General features: G+C 41.4%; 1 protein-coding gene across 1 annotated transcript in view; it reads left to right on the top strand.

Moving 5' to 3' along the window:
• Nucleotides 1–21,766, top strand: part of dpf1 (double PHD fingers 1) — a 57,125-nt gene that overhangs the window by 10,051 nt on the left and 25,308 nt on the right. The window contains exons 2-8 of the mRNA XM_084950525.1: nt 6,767–6,796; nt 7,348–7,508; nt 10,708–10,815; nt 11,294–11,421; nt 12,949–13,038; nt 13,896–13,974; nt 14,077–14,208. Coding sequence (XP_084806651.1) covers nt 6,767–6,796; nt 7,348–7,508; nt 10,708–10,815; nt 11,294–11,421; nt 12,949–13,038; nt 13,896–13,974; nt 14,077–14,208 — 728 coding nt within the window. The remainder of the gene's footprint in view (nt 1–6,766; nt 6,797–7,347; nt 7,509–10,707; nt 10,816–11,293; nt 11,422–12,948; nt 13,039–13,895; nt 13,975–14,076; nt 14,209–21,766) is intronic.

Below are 21,766 nucleotides of genomic sequence, written 5' to 3'. Positions count from 1 at the left end.
TTATTCCCGTGAGCTGGTTTACTTTTTGTCTGCCAGTTAGTAGGTTTGTTAAAATTATTTAACTCCCTTTAGTAAATTTTTAGGTTTAGAGTTAGTTATTCAGAATGAGCACAAATTTCTATATATATATATGTATATATGTGTATATATATATTAGGGGTGCAACGATACTCGTATCGATATTGAACCGTTCGATACAGTGCTTTCGGTTCGGTACGCATATGTATCGAACAATACAAAATTTTTTACTTATTTTAGCAACTTTTCGTCTGACGATGCTGTCTGTTTTGAGCACTCAGTGGATCTGCGTTCGACTACTCCGCCTAGGCTTCACTGTCGAGCGCAGATCCACTGAGCGCAGCGCAAGCTAGCAAGACAGAAGCTAAGCTCGTTGCAACATGGCTACTGCCTCAACGCTACCCGAAACTTAACCCCCCCCCACCCTCATTCAGATCTGGCGTCTGGAACTATCTTGGTTTTCATGTGAAGCATGACCCTGATGGTAAGCGCATCATGGACAAAAGTAAAACAGTATGTCGGATGTGCCACGCAATGCTCAATTGGTGGGAACTAGTGCGTTAGCACAGTTAGCTTGTTAACGTGTTGACGCCGTCCAGCCCCACGCACAGGGTGATCCGCGGTAACTCGTTAACGGAGATTTGCCGCGTTATGGCGTTAATGTCATTTTAACGAGATTAACGCTGACAGCACTAGTGGGAACACAATGAATATGACTGCACATTTACGCCGACATCATCCTAGTGCAAAGACAAGTGGAAGCAGACAAAAACAACAAGCACGCATGCTACAAACTTTACCCGAGTCATTTAGATTCTCCTTGTGGGGACCTGATATGTTTAATATGCTGCTGAGAATATAGCCCAGAAGAAGCGTATAGTATAGCTTTTATTTTGGAAAGAGCCATTTCTCTGTAATAAACTCTCTTTTCCGAAGATGAGTGATTTCTCGATCAGATAGATTTATTATTTTGTTGTTTCAGCAACATTAAATTTAAAAACTGTACTTTTGAGTTAAAATATATATTTATAATTTTAATAAATGACAAATTAAAAAGGCATGAACATTTTTTTGTATCGAAAAAATATCGAACCGTGACACCAAAGTATCGAACCGAACCGAACCGTGAATTTTGTGTATCATTGCACCCCTAATATATATATATATATATATATATATATATATATATATATATATATATAAAATTCCCCACTCGCCCCTGTGGGCGGTCAATCCTTCAAGCTCGGGTCCTCTACCAGAGGCCTGGGAGCTTGAGGGTCCTGCGCAGTATCTTAGCTGTTCCCAGGACTGCGCTCTTCTGGACAGAGATCTCCGATGTTGTTCCCGGGATCTGCTGGAGCCACTCGCCTAGCTTGGGAGTCACTGCACCTAGTGCTCCATTTACCACTGGGACCACCGTCACCCTCCACATCTTCTCAAGCTCTTCTCTGAGCCCTTGGTATTTCTCGAGCTTCTCGTGTTCCTTCTTCCTGATGTTGCTGTCATTCGGAACCGCTACATCGATCACTACGGCCGTCTTCTCATGTTTGTCTACCACCACTATGTCCGGTTGGTTAGCCACCACCATTTTGTCCGTCTGTATCTGGAAGTCCCACAGGATCTTAGCTCGGTCATTCTCCACCACCCTTGGGGGCATCTCCCATTTTGACCTCGGGACTTCCAGGTTATACTCGGCACAGATGTTTCTGTACACTATGGTTATGGTGTTCCATGTATGCCTTGCCTGCTAGCATCTTACACCCTGCTGTTATGTGCTGGATTGTCTCTGGAGCATCATTACACAGCCTGCACCTGGGGTCTTGCCTGGTGTGATAGACCCCAGCCTCAATGGATCTTGTGTTTAGTGCTTGTTCCTGTGCTGCCATGATTAGTGCTTCCGTGCTGTCTTTCAGTCCAGCTTTGTCCAGCCACTGGTAGGATTTCTGGATATCAGCCACCTTCTCTATCTGCCGGTGGTACATACCGTGCAGGGGCCTGTCCTTCCATTATGGTTCCTCGCCTTCCTCCACTTTCTTGGGTTTCTGCTTTCACTGAGCACGCTGTCAGTTTGGGCCATCTTCGTGATGTATTCGTGGATGTTCCTTGTCTCATCCTGGACTGTGGTGCTGACACTCACCAGTCCCCGGCCCCCTTCCTTCCGCTTAGTGTACAGCCTCAGGATGCTGGACTTGGGGTGAAACCCTCCATGCATGGTAAGGAGCTTTCTTGTCTTGATGTCAGTGGCTTCTATCTCCTCCTTTGGCCAGCCTATTACCCCAGCAGGGTACCTGATCACGGGCAGGGCGCAGGTGTTGATAGCCGGATCTTGTTCTTACCGTTCAGCTGACTCCTCAGGACTTGCCTGACCCTCTGCAGGTACTTGGTGGTTGCAGCTTTCCTAGCGGCCTCTTCATGGTTCCCATTTGCCTGCAGGATCCCCAGGTACTTGTAACTGTCCTCTATGTCTTCAATGTTGCCTTCTGGTAGTTTGATCCCCTCCATTCTGACTACCTTCCCTCTCTTTGTTACCATCCGACTACACTTCTCCAGCCCGAACGACATTCCGATGTCATTGCTGTATATCCTGGTGGTGTGGATCAGTGTCTCGTTCACTCTTGGCATACAGCTTGATGTCATCCATGTACAGGAGGTGGCTGACAACTGCTCCATTCCGGTATCCGTAGCCAGTCTTGTCAATTATCTCACTGAGGGGGTTAAGGCCTATGCAGAACAGCAGTGGGGATAGAGCAACTCCTTGGTAGATCCCGCACTTGATAGTGACTTGTGCTATGGGCTTGAGGTTGGCCTCCGGTGTTGTCCGCCACATCCCCATTGAGTTCCTGATGAAGGCTCTCAGGGTCCTGTTGATCTTATATAGTTCTAGGCATTCCAGGATCCAGGTGTGGGGCATTGAGTCATAGGCCTTCTTGTAATCAATCCAGGCAGTGCACAGGTTGGTCAGTCTGGTCCTGCAGTCTCGGCTGACTGCTTGGTCTGCCAGTAGCTGGTGTTTTGCGCCTCTGGTATTCTTGCCCATCCCTTTCTGTGCCCCGCTCATGTATTGACCCATTTGCCTGTTCATCTTAGCCGCTGTTCATCTTAGCGGCTAAGATGATATATATATATAATTTTTTTTAAATTAATTGCCATATTAATTTAAAATTTTCTGTTTTATGAAGGTTGAAAATCATAAACATTTTAACATTAAGATATAAATTAAATAAAACTGACTTGTAGGTTCTTTAACCCTTTAAAGCCGGTCAAAGCGGGCACGCTCCATTTTGCGTAACTATTTTTAAATCCCTGTAGAACCGGAACCGCGTAAGCTAGCACAATAATAAACCGGAGGAGTTGTACTTACATCTTATGCCATCAGCTTGTCCTCGGTCACGGTTTCCTTCCACATATAGCTTTGCAAATATTGCATAAAAAGCGCTTGCAGGAACAAAAACATAATATTCCAGAAACACGCTTTGCCGATCCGATCAGCTGTTCGTAACACTTCCCACATTGAAACAGACATCAGTGCGAACGATTGCATGTCCGCCATTACCTGCCCGAAACCAGAAGTGACGTCATTCTCTCGGAAAATGTAGTTTTTTTACTTGTAGGCCTTTTACAAGTACTGGTGTTTTTACAAGTCATGTTTGACTTTATGCTTTTCTGAATAGTTTCTGGGATGCTTAGAACTCAAATTGCACTGCTTAAAATAGTTTATTTTGATGCATATGCTGTTTTCTTTGCAAATTTGCATCATAGGATTGTTTTTGTTTTTCCTGCAGTATATAAAAATTGGTGTATCTCAAAAATAAAACTATGAAGACACTCAAAATAAATTTCCTGTTGTTGGAAACTATTTTTTGCAACTTTTTTGTATTTAAAATTTTGAGGGATAAAGCTCTTAAATCTCTCCAAGTAGAAATATATGCAAAAAAACCAAAAACGATTTTCAATTTTTCTGTAGTTTATTGCACTTTTTTGCAATTTATGTAATTACTATGCACTTAATGCAGACATATTATTAAAATATGGGCTATAACAGTTGTATTGATGTATAGCAACTTGAAATGCTCCTAAAAATGGCACTACAGCATGTAAAAATATAAAGTAAGCTCTGGCGGCCTTGGTTCTATGGTAGGTCTTAAAGGGTAAGAAGACCGTCTGAAAGATGTCACAAACAAACAAGATTACAGAAAAGTAAAAAAGTCCCCTAGTAATCAGACAAACTGACCTAATATCCCCATGTTGGTGTTGTTCCTGGATCATCACAATTGTTGTGGGTCTAGCTTCAACATTGCAAGTGCCCAATCACATTGTTGTGTTGTCATGGTTTTACAATGTGAAGATACTAACAGATCAAACCCTAGCCCCTGTAACCCTACCCAAAATCAAAGTGTGGTAAACCCTTGATCATGGCATGTTTAACCCTAACCAAAATCATGGAGTGGTTAACCCTAACCCTGTAATTCTAACCATGATCACGTGTGGTTAACATTAACGCAAGAGAATTTGAACAATTTGGCAAATGTTTTATATAAACATAACTGAATCTTTATTATTATTGATATATAGTCATTTGTGTTTATTACATCCTTAAAAAAAATTAATCCATGTAATATGAATAACTGACATATGACAAATAACACAAATAATTTTTAAAATTCTGTGTAGCTGCTTACAAGGAACAATGTTTTTTTCTGCTTTTGTCCTTTTCTATTTATAAATTCTAGACATAACACATGTTTGTAGTATTGTTGTTTAGTAGTGGAGGGCCAGGAACAAGCGAACCAGAAGAAGTTGGAAATGGGGAGAGATATACTGTGTGTACATGAGGTTGTTTTTAGTAAATGGTGCTAAAGGACTAGAAACTCAGGTGGGTTGTGATCTAGAACTGTGCACCTTAGTTGTATTTGAAGATAAACCAAATAAAAACTCCCAATTCCCTGTCCATAGCCCCTGTAACCCTAACCACATCCTAACCCTGAACCTTGATTTAGATTTTTAACCAGAAACTCCTTTTATCTACACGTCTATCCATACCACAACCTTCCATGCAGTTAAAGTTGTGGTATGCCTACGTGACCCTGGACCAAGATCAATTATGATGATCCAGGAACAACACCAACGCAGGGCTATCAGACACACCCTAGTGACCACAGTATTTTCTGTGGGATGAGAGGGGGAAGTAATGAGACATACTCCTTTATTAAAGCATTGATTTTGACATAAACAGGAGGTAAATGTAGGTGATGCTAATGCCATTAGCTAATGCTTCTGCTCTATTTAGGTCCCAGCCTCAAATAATGTGGCTGCTGTGATAAATGTCAAACAAAGTCCAAATATAGGGCAGGCTGAGCCGGATGGATGATTATCAAAATATCAAACTTTAACACAATTTTTCCACATCTAAAACATAGTCGACATAATATTTTTCATGGCCATCATTGTTCCCTGAGCTTCACCTTGTGTTTACTGTTATAACCAGTGATGAGAGGGGTTCTTCAACCTCTTAAAAGTAAGGGGAAAAAAAGAGGATAAAAGTAGACATTTTATGCCACGCTGCAAAATTTCCATAAACGTTTGTGTGAGTTCTTCTGAAGGACATTGTTTAATTTAGTGAATTGTTGAAAGGTGCGTGTTGCCTGTTTAAAGTGAAGCTTCATCAGCTTTACACACCAAAGTCTGTTGACAGGTGTTTGCGGAATATGTGTGTGTGTGGCGTTTCAAGTCTTATGCACCTCCAAAGGGACTCAAGTCCCTCAACTCCTTTGAGTCAGCATCAGGTGGGGCTGCAGACTAAAAGAAACCTGAAAGTGAGAAAAAAAAAACGTTGTGGGTGTTGAAATGAACTTACTATTCCTCGTGGTCTGGTCCTCCTCTCCACTTCAGGCTAGACCCTCAAGGCTGCATTAGCCATTACTAGCATAACAATGTCTGAAGTGAGCTGCCGAAGGTCAAATTGCATTGTGGAAAATGTGGGTGCCAGGTTGTGACAAGACAGAATTACATGTGGAATTAAAAAAAGAGTATTTCTGGCTCTGCTCCATGCATTCTGATGATTTTTCTTTTTAAAAAGCCTTTATGAGTCTGGCAGTGGTAAAAGAAGGCAATGCTAAATCAGTGGAGGAAAACTGCATTGTGGAGATACAACCGAATAACACACAAATCTACATCTAATCGTTCAGTTAATCGGCCACGCCCCTTCAGTGGTTGGACAGAAACAAGAAAAAAGAAAAAGTCATCAAATTGCTACCAGCCACTACCCTGCACTGTCTTTGTGAGCTCGCTGTTGGCCCTCGATGAGTGCATGCGTGTGCGCGCGCTCGCGCAGTTTTGTGTGTCGTGTATCTATCGTCTGTATAGTAGAGTGACCTTGATGTCTGTGCTCAGCAGGAAGACGCTAGAGAGGAGTGATTAACAAGAGAGAGACAAAAAGAGGAGAGAGAGAAGTGCAAAGAAAGATGAAAATATAAAACACAAAGGGAGGAGAAAAAAAAAGAACAGCAGGAGAACAGGGGGAGTGGGAAAGTTAAACACGCAAGTAAAAAATAGAAAGAAAAGAAAAACAGTCTTGGAAACAAGTGAGAGAGCGAGAGAGACAGAGCGAGGGAAAAGAGTTGTGAAAGAATGAGAAGCCAAACGAACGGGGGGGGGGGCAAAATAGGGTGGGGTGGAGGAGTGACTCACCGCACATCTACTCACTTTTTTCTCCTTCTTCTTCTTCTTCTTCTTCTTCTTCTCCCTGCAGGCAATCTGGAGGTGCAGTCATCAAGAACAGGTACGAAGGGGTGTGGGCGAGGGGTGGGGTGGTGAGGTTGAGTGGAGAGAGGGACAAAGGGAAGAATATCCCACTGCATGTTAATCAAACTCACACTTGTACAGGTGGGAAAATACTGTGCATACATTGTTCTTGCAGTGAGAATAAAGTGTTATATACTCTCTTACTGTACAGGATGTGTGTGTCTGGGTGTGTGTGTCTGTGGGTCGCCAGCTCGTCTGCTGTGACCCAGGTTATTAGGACTGTGCATCTCCACTGCTCACCTACACACACACACACACACACACACACACACACACACACACACACACACACACACACACACACACACAGAGACTGTAGCTGTCCATGACTGTTCACCCACTGCCCCTTTTGATGGTTTGGGTGTGTGCAAGCTTCACGTTGCTCCTTGTTCTACTTAAAGCCTTCCTCTTTCGACTCACACACCAGGGGTTTTGACTTTTCTGCTAATACTGGACCTCCTCTTGTCCTTCACCTTTAACCCCTCCCTATATCCTCCATCTTTGTTCTTCCCCTTTGCTCTGACTCAGTCTTGGAGAGGAGTTTTATAAGGAGGCCATCGAACACTGTCGCAGCTACAATGCCCGTCTGTGTGCAGAGCGCTCCATGCGGCTCCCTTTCCTGGACTCCCAGACCGGGGTGGCCCAGAGCAACTGCTACATCTGGATGGAGAAGAACCACCGTGGACCAGGTTTGTGTATGTGTGTGCGTGTGTGTTTTTTTTTAGTGTTTTTACCCACCAGAGTGTTCTTCCTCTTCTTCTCCTATGTTGGTGTGTGTGTATGCCAGCTGTTGTGCTACACGAACTGTTCTCTCCAGTCGCTCATCACGCTTCTTCCTTCCTTCCATCCTCTGCTCTGCTTGTTTCTGTCTTTCCTTTTCATGCCTCCTACCTCTCACACCTCAACTTTTTTCCCCCAAAGGGTGTTTCCTCATTGTTTTTTCCTTCTCTGTAACATCAGTGTATTTTGGCACTGAATCAGACACCCCTGTAGGCGATGTTACGCCGCTGGCACCAGCTATTCCAGAGACAACACACTTATGTGCGTGTAGTTTTGTGTAATGCCTGATGCATTAACCATTTTGGTTTGTACAATTTATTTATTTATTTTTTGCTTTCTGTGTGAGTCACTTTCAGATAAAACTTTATTTTCAATGTTACCCAAATTAGAATTGAACTCACTTATTGAATTTTTAAAAGAATTTTGAATTTTTATTTCGTGTTTGTAGATTTAAAGTTGTTTTTCTTTGTTGAATTTCACTACTTTTTGTTACTGGCCAAATAACTTTGAACAAAATTGCCACATTTTCTAAAACCACCAAACAAAACTTCATTGTTCATTGGATATTTTACACACGCACATTAACCCAACACAGCACCATCATACTTTTCTTTGGAGTGGTTTGGTCACACTGAGATCCAATAACTACTATTATAGCATCCAATTGTGCACAGAGGACACAATATGATTTTTCCTGTAGTGTCACATACCCATACCAACATTTGTGGCCACATTAGCTGGCATCAGGGCTGTAGAGTGGTGAATGACAGTTAAATAAGCTACATTTTTGTAGTTTAGTGGTAGTTCAAGTAGTTAAAGACGACATGAAACACTAAACATATAAAGGCTAATTTACACCACTGAGCCCTCCTCAAAACTGATATACTGTAGATATAACTCCGTGAACCTGGATTTAAAAAAACAAGTGCTTAAGGTTTTAAAAAAATGTTTAGCACCACCTTCTGACATCATGTGGTTGGTTGGTTGTGGTTAATAGCCTTACATTAGAGCAGTGTTTCCCAACCTTTTGGAGCCACGGCACATAGCACACAGCACACAGCACACCACCAAACAAAAAATTTCACAAAAAACATATTGACAAAAAACATGCACCAGCTATAGCGGCTATAGTTTGTTCCCAATATACCATTTTTGCTTTCTTCTGACTACTACTCATGCTAGGACCTTCCTCTGGGTTGGACTTTTCTCAGATTGACTACTTTTGCTTTTCAAATATTTATCTACTGCTGTTACACCCTGCATTGTCGCATGACAATGTAATTTCTTCTTCATCTTCTTCTGTTTAATTGGCAGTTGGCAACCCGTTTAATTGGAGCAAGAAGTTGTACTGCCCTCTAGTGGAAGAGAATGTAGTAATTGTTTTGCCCGTTACGCTGGTCGCTTAGAGTACCAATCAGGTGAAACCAGATATTCTTCCACGGGACACCTGATCATTTCTCACGGCACTCCTATGTGCACAGTGGTTGGGAAAGACTAGCTAACATAAGCTAATGTAAGTCTATTATCATCAACCAACCACATGACGTACGTTCCTTACTGACAGAAGATGGCGCTAAACATGTTTTTAAAACTTTAAGCACCTATTTCTTAAATCCAGCTTCACAGACAGAGTTACATCTATGTCGGTTTTTGAGAGCAGGGCTCCATGGTGTAAATTAGTGTTTCATGTCATCTTTAAAAACACAAAAAACAGTCAAAAGTAATCTAACTACTGAAAGCACAACTTGGGTCATAAAAGAAAACAGGAGATTTTTTTATTTTCAGTTTTAATTTGACCATTTGCAAGTTTCCACTCTAAGTACATCACTTTCACTAGTTATGGCCTCTCCTGATTTTATCCTGTCCGCTCTGAAGACATGCCCAGGTTAGTTAGCTGAGGGTCTTTTGTAGTATTATATTTTTGTTATATCACATGTACATTTATCGTTTTTTATAAGCACCCATTCACACCCAGTCACAGAAGCACTTTTTTAAATGTTTTTTTGCCTAAGTGCTTTCTGTCTCACATTCACACTCCGGTGAATGGATCAGAAAGCAACTTGGGTTCAGTATCTATCTTTATACTATACTGGAGCAGCCAGGGATTGAACCATTAACCTTTGGATTACTAGATGACCTACTCTACCTCATGAGATGAGCTGCTCTAGCCCTCTTCAAAACAGTTTCAGAGCAGTTTCCTAAGAACACCAACTTTCAGAGGAATTACTACGAGATCAGGTTGACACATAAATGCAGGGGTACATTCACAGGGGTCACTGGTGGTCACAAGATGGTAACAGTAGGTAACACCAATGGCCAGTGGTCCCTCTAGAGTTTCCTCAACAAGGCCATTTGGGCTAAAGGCTCACAACACCCAGTAATGATAGTACCAGTGATGAATGTACTGAAGTACAGTTATGTTATATAATGTATTTGCTCTTTCTTTATTTGTTATACTGTTTTCTCCTTCTACTTCACTATGTATTTGCAAGTTGCAACTCGTACAATTTATTTTAGGTCTTATTTTGCCGAATATAAAAATAAATCTTCCAATAAATGTATTATAGATAAAGTGACACAGCAGTATATAAGTAATTAGCTGTAATATAAATATTATATACACAGAATAAACAGAATACTGCATAATTAATACTTTAAGTAAAACTTTTGCACTGTTATTTAAGGATGAAGACTTTTACTTAAAGGGTGTAATGCCTATTTCACTACTATTTAAAGCAGAAGAATAAGAATAAATGTTTAGTTCTTATGCAATGCTACCTTTGCTGTAACACCATCTGTGTCGGGGCACTGCTCTGCACACGAGCTCTCGAGATAAACTAAAATAACAAACCTGAATAGATAACTGCGAAATGTTGTAAAATATAAAATGTGTTAGCGTTTAGCACCGCTGTGTCTAGAGTCGCTCACAGTCTCTGGATGTGGGCTGTCTAGTTAATGATGTAAAACACCAAAATTAGTTACTTGGTAATTTATTCCAGCACATCAGACTTTGACATGCCAGAATTATGATTATTTAATAACCTACTTTCCTTCATGTACTAATTAATGTATCAATCATGCCAGTATGTGTGTTCCTCTGTATTTCAGGTCACGCTCCGGGCCAGTTGTACACATACCCCGCTCGCTGCTGGCGCAAGAAGAGACGGCTAAACATCTTGGAGGACCCGCGGCTTGTACCGATCGAGTTCAAGATAGGTGAGTAGGAAATGGGATGAACAGAAACACTTGAAAGAAACTGCAGAATATCTCAACTATGTTAGGTGTGGTAGACATTGCTTATAAATTCAGAGTCACACAGAATATCTCTTTTCTTTGAAAACTTTATGGATGTTATTGTATAACTAACTTCAGTGGAGTGATCATATTTGTAGAAAACTTTAACCTCATACTTAAGTAACTTGGATATTTTGTTGTTTTACCAACATTTTACAGCAATTGGTTAATGCTTTGAGAAAATTTAAAAACAGCAATTTTCCACAAGTGTTATACAATCATGTGACGCTAAAATGGCCATGATCATTTCAGCCTCTGTGCCGCAGAGATGCTAAAAGTCACTGCAGTTTCATGAACAAGCCAAATTTCGTATCCTCGGGGCTCTGTCAGCTCGACTGTGCACGCCAGCGTGAAGTCGTGCTCTCTGCTGCTTTCTGATTGTAATCGTCTCGTTCCACAGACTACGAGGCATCTTTAAAGAAGGAGGGGGGGATCCCAGACGGTCCCGTGCTGGAGTCGCTGCTTGCTGGGGAAACCCTGGACAAGAAGGTAGAAACCAAGGAAGAAGAGCCCATGAGCGAGTGTCAGGTGAGACGCTGCTTCCTCTTTCCTCAGTCGTTTCTCTCTCTGTAGTTCTTTGTTGCTCTCCACGTCTTGTTGTTTTCTTCTCATGTCAGGCTGTCTGTCTTTTTTTATCCATCTGTGTTTGCGTTTCTTTGTCTGTCTATGCCTTTTTGTGTGTGCGCGTCTCTCTCTCTCTCTTGGAGTGTGCGTTTTGGCGGTGACATGGGCTCCTGCGGCTCCTGACAGCGTGTGCGTGTTTCCCATCACTGCACTTGTGGCTTGTTGTTTTACGGGGATCCCGCTCAGTTGTTTCACAGACTTTGAAAATAGTTTTCTTTTTTTCTTCTTTACATTAAAAGGAAACATAACTTATGTGCAAAAACTTAATGCTCATCTGTCTGGAGCATTTCACCAGCTCGAGGCTGCCGCTGTTGAACTCTCACGGACAGCTAATCAATCAGCAGTTGAGTGAATAGCGCTCACAGTGGCCCTTTGAGAGCTGGAGTCGTGTTTAGGGCCTCTAATCCGGGGCTTCCCCCAACTCCTGCTCTTCAGCAGGCAGGCGTTATACCGTGTATACCAGGGGTGCCCAATCCTAGTCCTCGAGAGCTACTGTCCTGCAGTTTTTAGATGCATCCCTAATGGTTTGATTACCTCTTCAGCATGCCATCAAGTTTGGCAAAGGCCTGATAACAAGCCATTCATTTGATTCAGGTGTGTCAAAACAAGGATGCATCTAAAACCTGCAGGACGGTAGCTCTCGAGGACTGGGATTGGACACCCCTGGTGTATACCATCAAACACTCAACTGTCAGCTTTTTACACTTTTCTTACTACAATATTTGAGCTCAGTGTGTGTGATATTCCACACATGAATATATTTGAAAAGAGCTGGTGTCTTTGTTAAAATAGATGTTTAGTCCTACTAAAGCTCTTGCTAATAGAACGCTAAAAGCCTCTCATCCAAGAGGGGCACTCTCTCACTGATTTTACACATAGTCTTCAGTTTATTCATCACAACGGACTCTGCACAGCCTGTGAAGTTTCTAATGAATAGGCTGTAATGCATACTCAAGTGAAGCTTTTTGGGGGATTTAGGACACAATGGAGTTCGGTAAAACAAGCTATCAAGTTTTAATATAGGAAGTGGAAGTATGTTTTTGTTGGCTGACCCAAAAGGAAGGGTATGTCTGACACTTCTGCCTGCCTTTGCTCATTCTGTTATGCCCCCCTCAACCCATGATTTGCCCAGTTTTATTCGATTTTCATGATCTACCTGTTTAATTGAGAAAATTGTGATTCAAATGTTGTCATATTTTATTGCAGCAAAACGGTGAAAGTATTGGTTATGTTCAGTGTTAATAGTGCTTTCATGCTGGGATCATCCGAACAAGTTAAAAACAGCAGGAAAGTGCGCAATTTAATTTAAACATACGGGCTCATGCAGGGTAAAAGGAAAAATAAATGACTTAAGCGATAAAAGGAAAGTAAGGGAAACTAACCTGTATGACAGTCCATCTCTCCCTTTCTGTTTCTATATCTCACCAACAGAAGCTGCTTGTTGGGGATTTCCCTCATGAGCTGGAGGCGGACGACATGGATGAAGATGTTCCGAAGCGCAAGAACCGTACCAAAGCACGAGTAAGGAAACAGGGACATTTCAGTCTTTTCCACAGAAATTACTTACTTGTTAATGTGGAAGAGCAGAATCAGGAAAAAACAAATGACCTAGTCTGAGCTCAGAGTTATCAGCTCTGAATCTGTGTCCTGTCTGTAAGACATAAAGGCACGCAGTGCTGGAGACGTGACAGTGTATAAGGAATGATTACTGGAAACTTCACATAAGTGTAAAATATAAGTTAGAAATCTTTTCGTCCTTTCTCTGTGTACCAGACTTTGAAGTGAAGTGTCATCACACAAAACTAGAAGTTATTGCAAATAAATGCAAACAGATACAGTGATTAAAATCATGCTGGGAAGACCTCTTTTATAACATCTTTGATTAGATCAGACAGGTCTTTTTTTCCCCACACTCTTTTTGGGGATCCTATGGGAAGATAATCAAGTGTTAGCAATGCATTCTGAAAGTCACCACACACAAATTCTCTCTCTCTCTCACACACACACACACACACACGCACACACACACACACACACACACACACACACACACACACACACACACACACACACACGCTTACACATACACCAGGGTTGCTAATTGGAACTGTTGCTCCCCTGCTAGGTGTCATCAGCCCCCTCCTGCTGGAAGTGGAGCTTTACACTGAGAGCAGATGATTAGAATGCAAACGTGTGTGTGTGTGTGTGTGTGTGTGTGTGTGTGTGTATTGTGAAACAGTGAGTGAGGAGTGTGCTGCTATGCTGTCTTTATTGTGTATGAGTGTACAAAACTTAGTACATAATAAGCGTGGAAGTTCAAACTTTTATGATTATATTACATGTATTTTTACAAGTGTGTGTGTGTGTGTTCTCTGCAGGCCTATGGTGTTGGGGGCATGAGAAAGAGACAAGAGCTGCCTGCCATTGAAGACAGAGACAAGCCTTATGTCTGTGACAGTGAGCGTCACATTTTCTATGGATTCATTTAAGTTTCTCCTTTCTCGTTTCTTCTTGCAAACGTAGATAAATCTAATATTATACACTGCGTGTGTGTTCCAGTCTGCGGGAAGCGCTATAAGAACCGCCCAGGGCTGAGTTACCACTACACTCACACACACCTGGCAGATGAGGAGGGTGAAGAAGACTCAGAGCGACACACGCTACCCTTCCAGCGCAAGAACAACCACAAGCGTGAGTCTGCACTTATCTGTCTGTCCATTTGCAGGTTGTTGTGGAGAGTTTTCAGAATATTTGTATTCAAAACAGACTAAGTATAAAACATTTTCAGGGTCATACCAACCATCCTTCATAATCACAGCTGATTGCCTTGAAGTTACCCCACTGGCATTAGAGATGGGTACAGTGCTGACAAAGCCAAGTCCAGTGTGCACTTGTGTGCATTTTATAATAAGATTTAAGCTGATTTTTCAGCTCTCTCTTATTCACATTTTAGAACCTTTTTCAACCCCGGTCAAACAATGTGAGCTTCCGTAGTAGAAGAAAAAGGGGTTAAACGTGCATTATAGGACACACTACACCCTGCAGTGGGACTGAAAGTTTGCACTAGTTTGAGTCTGATGGACGCAGATTGTCACACTTTTGTTCTCTGTTAACTTCAAGTCTACATGACACTTCAATATTAGCATGACTGCCCTGAGGCAAAGTTAGCCCTAGGGTAATTTTGCTCTTTTTCTTTTCTTGCAATGTTTAACCTTTCAGGGATTTGGCTGCTGTAGCCCTAAGCTAATGTCACTGTCAGACCTCATTCAAACTTCTACTATTAGCACTGTATCAATACTGTATAGAAACTTTTCAGAAGTGACAAGATAGCTATTTCTGAATGTACAAATGCATCATTATAATGTAGCATACTTGCTATTCATAGGGCGGGTTGAGGGAACACCAAAACAAGCACATGATCATCAGTCATGTCAGTCGCAATGATGAATGTCTATTTGAAATAAAGCACAACCACAGTGTTTAATAATAAGCAAAACAACAGATACATTTTTGTATATGTTGATTGTGTGCCTGTGATTTGTGCCTGGCCTGCTATCTGCTTTCAGAACGTGCACACACAGACCAGTCCTGTGAGGTTCCTGCCACGAATCTGGGTTTGACAAACTTTAGCAGGAGCTGAAGTTGTTGCTTTTACATGTTTTATTTACTCCTGCAGCTTTGTATGGTTTCCTGCAGCAGCAGGATCAATACGTGCACCTGAGACAATGTTCATTTTTCACATGGGACACAGCAGGGACATAATTATTAATTATTTCCAACACATAGAAAGGATGGGTCATGACGTGTGAACTGTTGATCTCTTCGGTAAAGTTCAAAACATTGTTCGTAAATTCTCAATCACTATTTGCAGTTGTGATTTTATGAATAACTGTGAGCCTGGGTGTTTACCATGACTAATCTTAGCACAAAAAGTGAGGACATTTGTTTTCGGTCGATCCTTTTGTTGTTGTAACAATGCTTGTCTAATCGATGCAATGAATCTTATACTGTTGGAAAGCCTGTGTATTTCCCCTTACATGGTGCCGGATTTGAAAATTAATTTGCGGGTTGAGCAGCAGAGTTGCCAACTTGCCAGGTCTTCTCTGTCAACGTCAAACAGCTTCTGCTATTCACTAGCTGGGACCACATCCTCATTTTAGGTTTAACAGCATTTGTAGTAGTTAATGGCAGATGGCTTGAACATGAATTGAGGCTGTGGGTAGAGGAAGGCCTCAGTGGCGGTGGCTCCCAGGCTGGGTAGATCCCCATGTACTAATGAGTAGTGAATGAACTGAAAAAGGGGAAGGAGGGTGGCGTAATATATGGAGAACCGGAAGGGTATGAAGGTGTGGTCCCAATCCTGAAATTCAGATAAGTTATCTCCTATTGACTCTTGTTTTGAGCTCCTGGTACCCAAGATGGTGACAATTAGGAGCCTGATTGCTGCCTGATAGTGGTCAGCTGGTGTCTGCTCCAAGCATGCCAAGTTTGACTGATCTGAATAGGGCCTGTGGCATAGAGCAACTTTAAGATGATGCTCTGTAAAACCAAGATGCAGCATTATTTGGAGCGAGCACTAGTTCCATATAACAGTTGATATCAGATATAGGCTGTGGAGTGGGTGTCCCAAGAAGACTGTGTTTCCTCATCTTGTCCACATTTAGGAACCGCAGTCTTCTACAGATTTACAGTCAAGGTGTGGAGGACGATTTGGCCGACAGCTCTTTACCCAGACAATCCAGAACAGACTGAACATAGCCACAGAGAAGATTTGGCAACTTTTTCATTAGAGCAACTCACATACTCAACTCTGCTGCTCAACCCACAAATTGTCCTCACAAACATGGCACTATTTACGTGGAAATAATCAGACTTTTCAACAGCGTAAGATTTATTGGGAAGAATGGGACCAGATGGTAATAATGACAGCACATTTAACACATTTATTGTGAGATCAAGACAAATTAGATATGTTATCACATAGAGACTGTTTTGTGTGTTTCTGACAACATTAAAAAAAAGAACTTTACACTTGTGATAGACTTACACCATGCCATCTCTCTTTATGATTTCAAGAGTTAAAGTAGCAATTCATCTAATTAAATTCACCAACTAAAAATGAGTACTTAGTCAAAAAAGGTCTAAGTCATGCATCCATTTGTAAGGGGCATTGGGGGATCTGACCAGGATACTAAAAGTTAGAGAAATGAAATTACCCAGACTGTAAAGGTTCTTCTACCCAACCATCATCTATCTTACTTAATTGTATACCTCAGCCTTTGCTGTGAATGCATATCAGTTGTTAATGAGCTTTTAACTGGCGCTGATCAATTTTAAAGAAGTGCTAGTTTACAAGTCATACTACAGTAGGGAACATTTCCATCACACTCTTTAGACATCAACTTCTAGTGTATGTACATTTTATTTTACAGGATGCAATATGGCTGCAGCTATCAAGGGCCTAATGAGAATCTCTTAATGCAGTGGTCCATAATATCATGAGGTAGTAATGATGATAGCGCTCGCTAATGCCTTCAACTCTTCTTGAAGAGAATGTCGACAGCTATGCTGGGTTACAGATGAAATGTTTTTTCAGACTGACTAAAGTATCTAAACCATTAACTAGCGTTTTGTGACATTCATTAGCTCCAAAATATGAACTCTAGTGTATATAGTGATTTTTTCCCCAATCTCACAACATTCATATTTGTAGTTCTGACTGAACAAAAAGGAATTAATAACAATAAAAACAAAATGAAAAAATATGGGTAGCTGCACTGGCATCTTCCAAATTATTCTTCTTAACATTAGTATTCAAAATTTTGCAATGGATGTATGCATTCCCATTCTCTGTTTGTATGGTGTGTGTATAGTAACACAAACGTTTAAGGTGGTGCGCTTAACAAACATTACACCTGCATTAGCAGCGCCTTTCCATGATGATGTTACAATTAAGCTTAAAGCACAAGTGTGGCCAAATGCTGTTAAAATGTCAGAGTTTAAGAAAGGAAATATAAAGTGACTAAACCCGAGTAAACACAACACAGTTAAAAGAACTTGAAATGCAAATATTTAATTCATTTTAGTTCAATTAATTTTTATTTGCATAGGAAACAAATAGAAACACCCTACAATAATACAACCCCCCCCAACAATCAGAGAACACCCTGTGAGCAAGCACTTGGCAACAGTGGGAAGGAAAAACTCCCCTTTTAACAGGAAGAAACGTCCAGCAGAACTGAGCTCAGAGAGCAGCAGCCGTCTGCCATGACCAGTTGGGGCTCGAATATGGGAGATATGTAGTCTTGCTTGCTTGTGGCAGTTTATAACCGTGCTGCAGCGTTTTGGACTAACTGCAGTCGGCTAAGCACTGACAAATTGACACCTGAATAATGATTATTATAATAGTGAAGCTGGATCGCTCTCTTAACGTCTCCGAATCAGAGAAATTGCTTCACTTTTGCTAGTATCATAGATGGAAGAATCTAGTTTTAATGACTGTGTTAATCTATTTGTCACAAGTTAGATTATTGTTAAAAATCAATTCCAGGTTCATCGCAAATGGTTTTTATAATTCCTTATAGGGGCAATGTTGTAAAGGTTAAAACACAATGACTTCTGTTTCCTGTATGAGTATGAAAAAGGACTGGGCCAAGAATGGACCCCTGGGGGACCCCATATAAGCACAGGGTTATTGAGGAAGATGTAACCCCTACCCACATAGCAAGCTGGTCTGGCCTAGATCTGGTATCAAGCCAGCACTGCTGGCTGACTTCTGGCGTGTTAAGTGGTATGTCATCCAGATATGGGCCAGGCCTGGCATAGATGGCACTGTCTATGTGATGGCATGCCATATCTGGCCTGATTGTGGTTTGGTTTATATGGCCCAGGCTCATAGAAAACAGGTCAGGCCCAGATCTGGCATCAAGCTGGCACTTCTGACTAACTGGTGTCATGACAGAGTGTATGTCAACCAGATATTGGCCAGGTCTGGCAATGATGGCACTGTTTATGTTCCTATTTTCCTATTTTAGTTAGAAGACCCAAGTGCCATGTTGCAATACTATACTGCTATGGTAGCCAACGCTTCAGATGCAGGTTTGACAGGTTTGTGAGTGTACACTTTATCCACTACCTAGTGACGGTTTACTCATCTTTGCCAGTGGGTGGCTGTAGCTCAGGAGGTACAGCAGGTCACCTACTGATCGGAAGGTTAGTGGTTCGATCCCTGCCTCCTCCAGTCTGCATGTCAAGAGTGTGAATGTGTATGAATGTAGTTAAGAAGCGCTCAATTTAGAGGAAGTGTATGAATGTGGCATGTTGTATAGAGCACTTTGAGTGATCTGGTAGAGTAGAAAAGCACTATATAAGAATCAGTCCATACAGAGTTTCGTTGTGTTACTTTTGCACTATTATGTTCCGGCGCATGTTGTTATTACATGGCTTGATTAGGGTACACATTAGGCTGACATCTGGGGCCAGAGCTGAAACTGTTCTGGGCCAGCACAGGGCCAACAGTGTGTCTGCAACTGGCCCTGTGCTGGCCCATGTGTGGGCCACATCTGGCAAACCAGATCACGGCCACCAAAGGGCCATCATTCTTTGCGGTATGTGGGCCATGTGTAAGCACATTGTGTGGGCCACATCTGGGCCATACCAATTTTGCTATGTGGGTAGTCTAACTGTAAAACTTTTGTTGGTTAAATAACATTTAAACCATTTTCAGCACAATTCTTTTGATTCTGAAGAAGCTGAGAGATAAGAATACCATGAAATACAATATTAAAATCAGGGCTAAGGTTTTAAAAAATTACATGAATGAATACTAAAATGACAGAATCTTCTAGGTCAGTAATTTTTATTGTTAAGAGGTCATGTAAAACTTTTAAAAGCACAGTTTCAGTGCTGTGGTGTGCTTGAAATCCAGACTTGTAGTACTGTTACAAACTGAAGCAAAGTTGTAAAGTATGTAAGGTGTTATAAAGTTTATTTTAGCTCATGCTGAAGCATCCAGATCACAATTCTCAGAATTATATTCATTTTGGATTAATTAGACACCTTGTGAATTAATATGCAATGCAAATGCTTCCTTCCAGTGCAGGGACCAGTGAGTCCAGCAGAGCACACATTAAACAAGCTGATTATTCGACTTTAATGAAGGAAGATTTTTTATGCCTCAAGCCATACTTTAATCACTGTTGACTCAGCCAAACTGATTTTTTAAAATGATACAGCTGCACACCTAGTTTGGCAAATGCAGTAAACTGTAGTTTAGAAACATTTGCACGTGATGTAAACAGGCCCATCACATTTGATAACTTCAGAGAAATCATGTTCACTGTCACTGAGCTTTTACTCATTTTTCATAGAAACCATTTAAACAGGAATGACACAGGTGTAACAAACGTAAATAATAGTCAGTTTCCTGTTGGTTTTCCAGTGAGGTTGCACATACAAAACAGAGCCCTGTTTCCCTAAAGCATTTTAAGGCCCATTGTAAGTCTGCTGACGACAGTCTTAGTAAAAAAGATGCCTTTGGGAAATGGAGCCCAGGCCCAGGCACTACATGAAGCAGTTTATTAGACTGCAGTCAATATATATGTAATTGCTTACAACTGTCTTGAACACATTATTGTGCATCATGAAAAAAGTCACACCTCTGTGGACATTTATTCTCTTTAAAACTCACCTTGGTTTCCTCTCATGCCACATTATTCCCTGTGTTATTTTTACCTATTAAATAAAATGAACTGTGAGAAGTAAGTGTGAAAATTATTGAAAACTGGCGGATTTCCCGAAGCTATAAAGGGGCCTTCTGCAAAATCTGGAGGGGCACAGGTTTGTACAGACATTATATGGCACGAGACTGTCCAGAGATCACTTTTGCAGTGTGATTCACTGAATGGTACTGTAGTATATGCAGAACGCTGCTGTTGGTGTTTGGCATCCCAAGCCTGCACTTAGCACAAGGCTACAACGGCTCTGCTAAACGTATCATGGGTACGATAAGAGAGCAATAAGTGCCAATGAACAACAAGTAAAGCAAATATTTAGGTTTCTATGAACAGGTTGGGAATCAGGCCTCGACTCTTGATCCTGTCAGCTGCAGCATCAAAATTGCTCGCCTTTTTTTTCTTTGGCTATTTGTTCTCATCCCCCGGACCAGTTTTCTATTGCCGTGTTCGGCGTTCAGTGTTGTCTTCTGTGTGTGTGATTTGTTTGTTTTTTGAAGACTTCTTTTAAGGACAATAGCATGCATTTATCCTACAGGAGATTGTGTTTTGGTCAGTAATCATGAGTAAATTGGCTACAGTTGTTCACAAAAAAAAAGGAAAAAGAAATAGCTGTGGACATTTGAAAGAAGAGCACAGACGAATCATCCTCTTTCTTTGTTCCTCCTGGTCTTAAAACAAGCAATTTGCTCAGAATAGAGCACACAGATAAACACACAAAACACACACATCCACATTATCTGCACTGCAACAATGTCCACAGTGAAACCACGCTGCCTCAATTAATTGGCAGTGTGTGTTTTGTGTTTTTAAACTGGCCGTTTGTCTGACAGAACACAACAGTCCTTTATATATATATATATATATATATATATATATATACATTTCTCTCTATATATATCTTTGTGTGTGTTTGTAAAATGTGTGTGTTTGTGTGTGTGTGTGTGGCCAGGCTGCAGTATTAGGTCTCTCCAGTGGAGGAGAGCAAGAGAGACAGCATTTGAATTGTTTAATATCCCCCATTACTCCCTCCCAAGTAGTCAGAAATCACACACATGGTCACGTGAACACACACACACACAGTCAAACACACACGCATGCACGCACATGCACACGCACACGCGGCTCCAGAAAACCCAATCTTCTCTGCTGAAATGAAAAAGAAAGCTTAGCCTTTTGGTTGGTGTGTTTGTGTGTGTGTGCTTGTGTGTGTGTGCGTGCGTGTGAGAGAGAGAGAGACTCCAAATGCACAAGTGCATATGCATTTGCAAGACTCGAGTGTAAATGCATTGATGTGCGTGTTTGTGTGCACGTGTGTGTGTGTGTGTGTGTGTGTGTGTGTGTGTGTGTGTGTGTGTGTGTGTGTGTGTGTGTGTGTGTGTGGGTGCAACATTTTACATTTACCCAGTCTGCCAAGTGCCATGGAAGAGGCTCCACCACCCTCCACCCTCCATCTTTTGGTATATTGCCACATATGTAATAATATTAATACGGCTTCCCTTGAATGAGAGCAACCC

Source organism: Perissodus microlepis, chromosome 14 (assembly GCF_051167445.1).
Source record: "Perissodus microlepis isolate ML-2025 ecotype Zambia chromosome 14, ASM5116744v1, whole genome shotgun sequence".
NCBI lineage: Eukaryota > Metazoa > Chordata > Actinopteri > Cichliformes > Cichlidae > Perissodus > Perissodus microlepis.
Note: the sequence above shows the minus strand (reverse complement) of the source record. Positions and strands in the feature narration are given on the sequence as shown.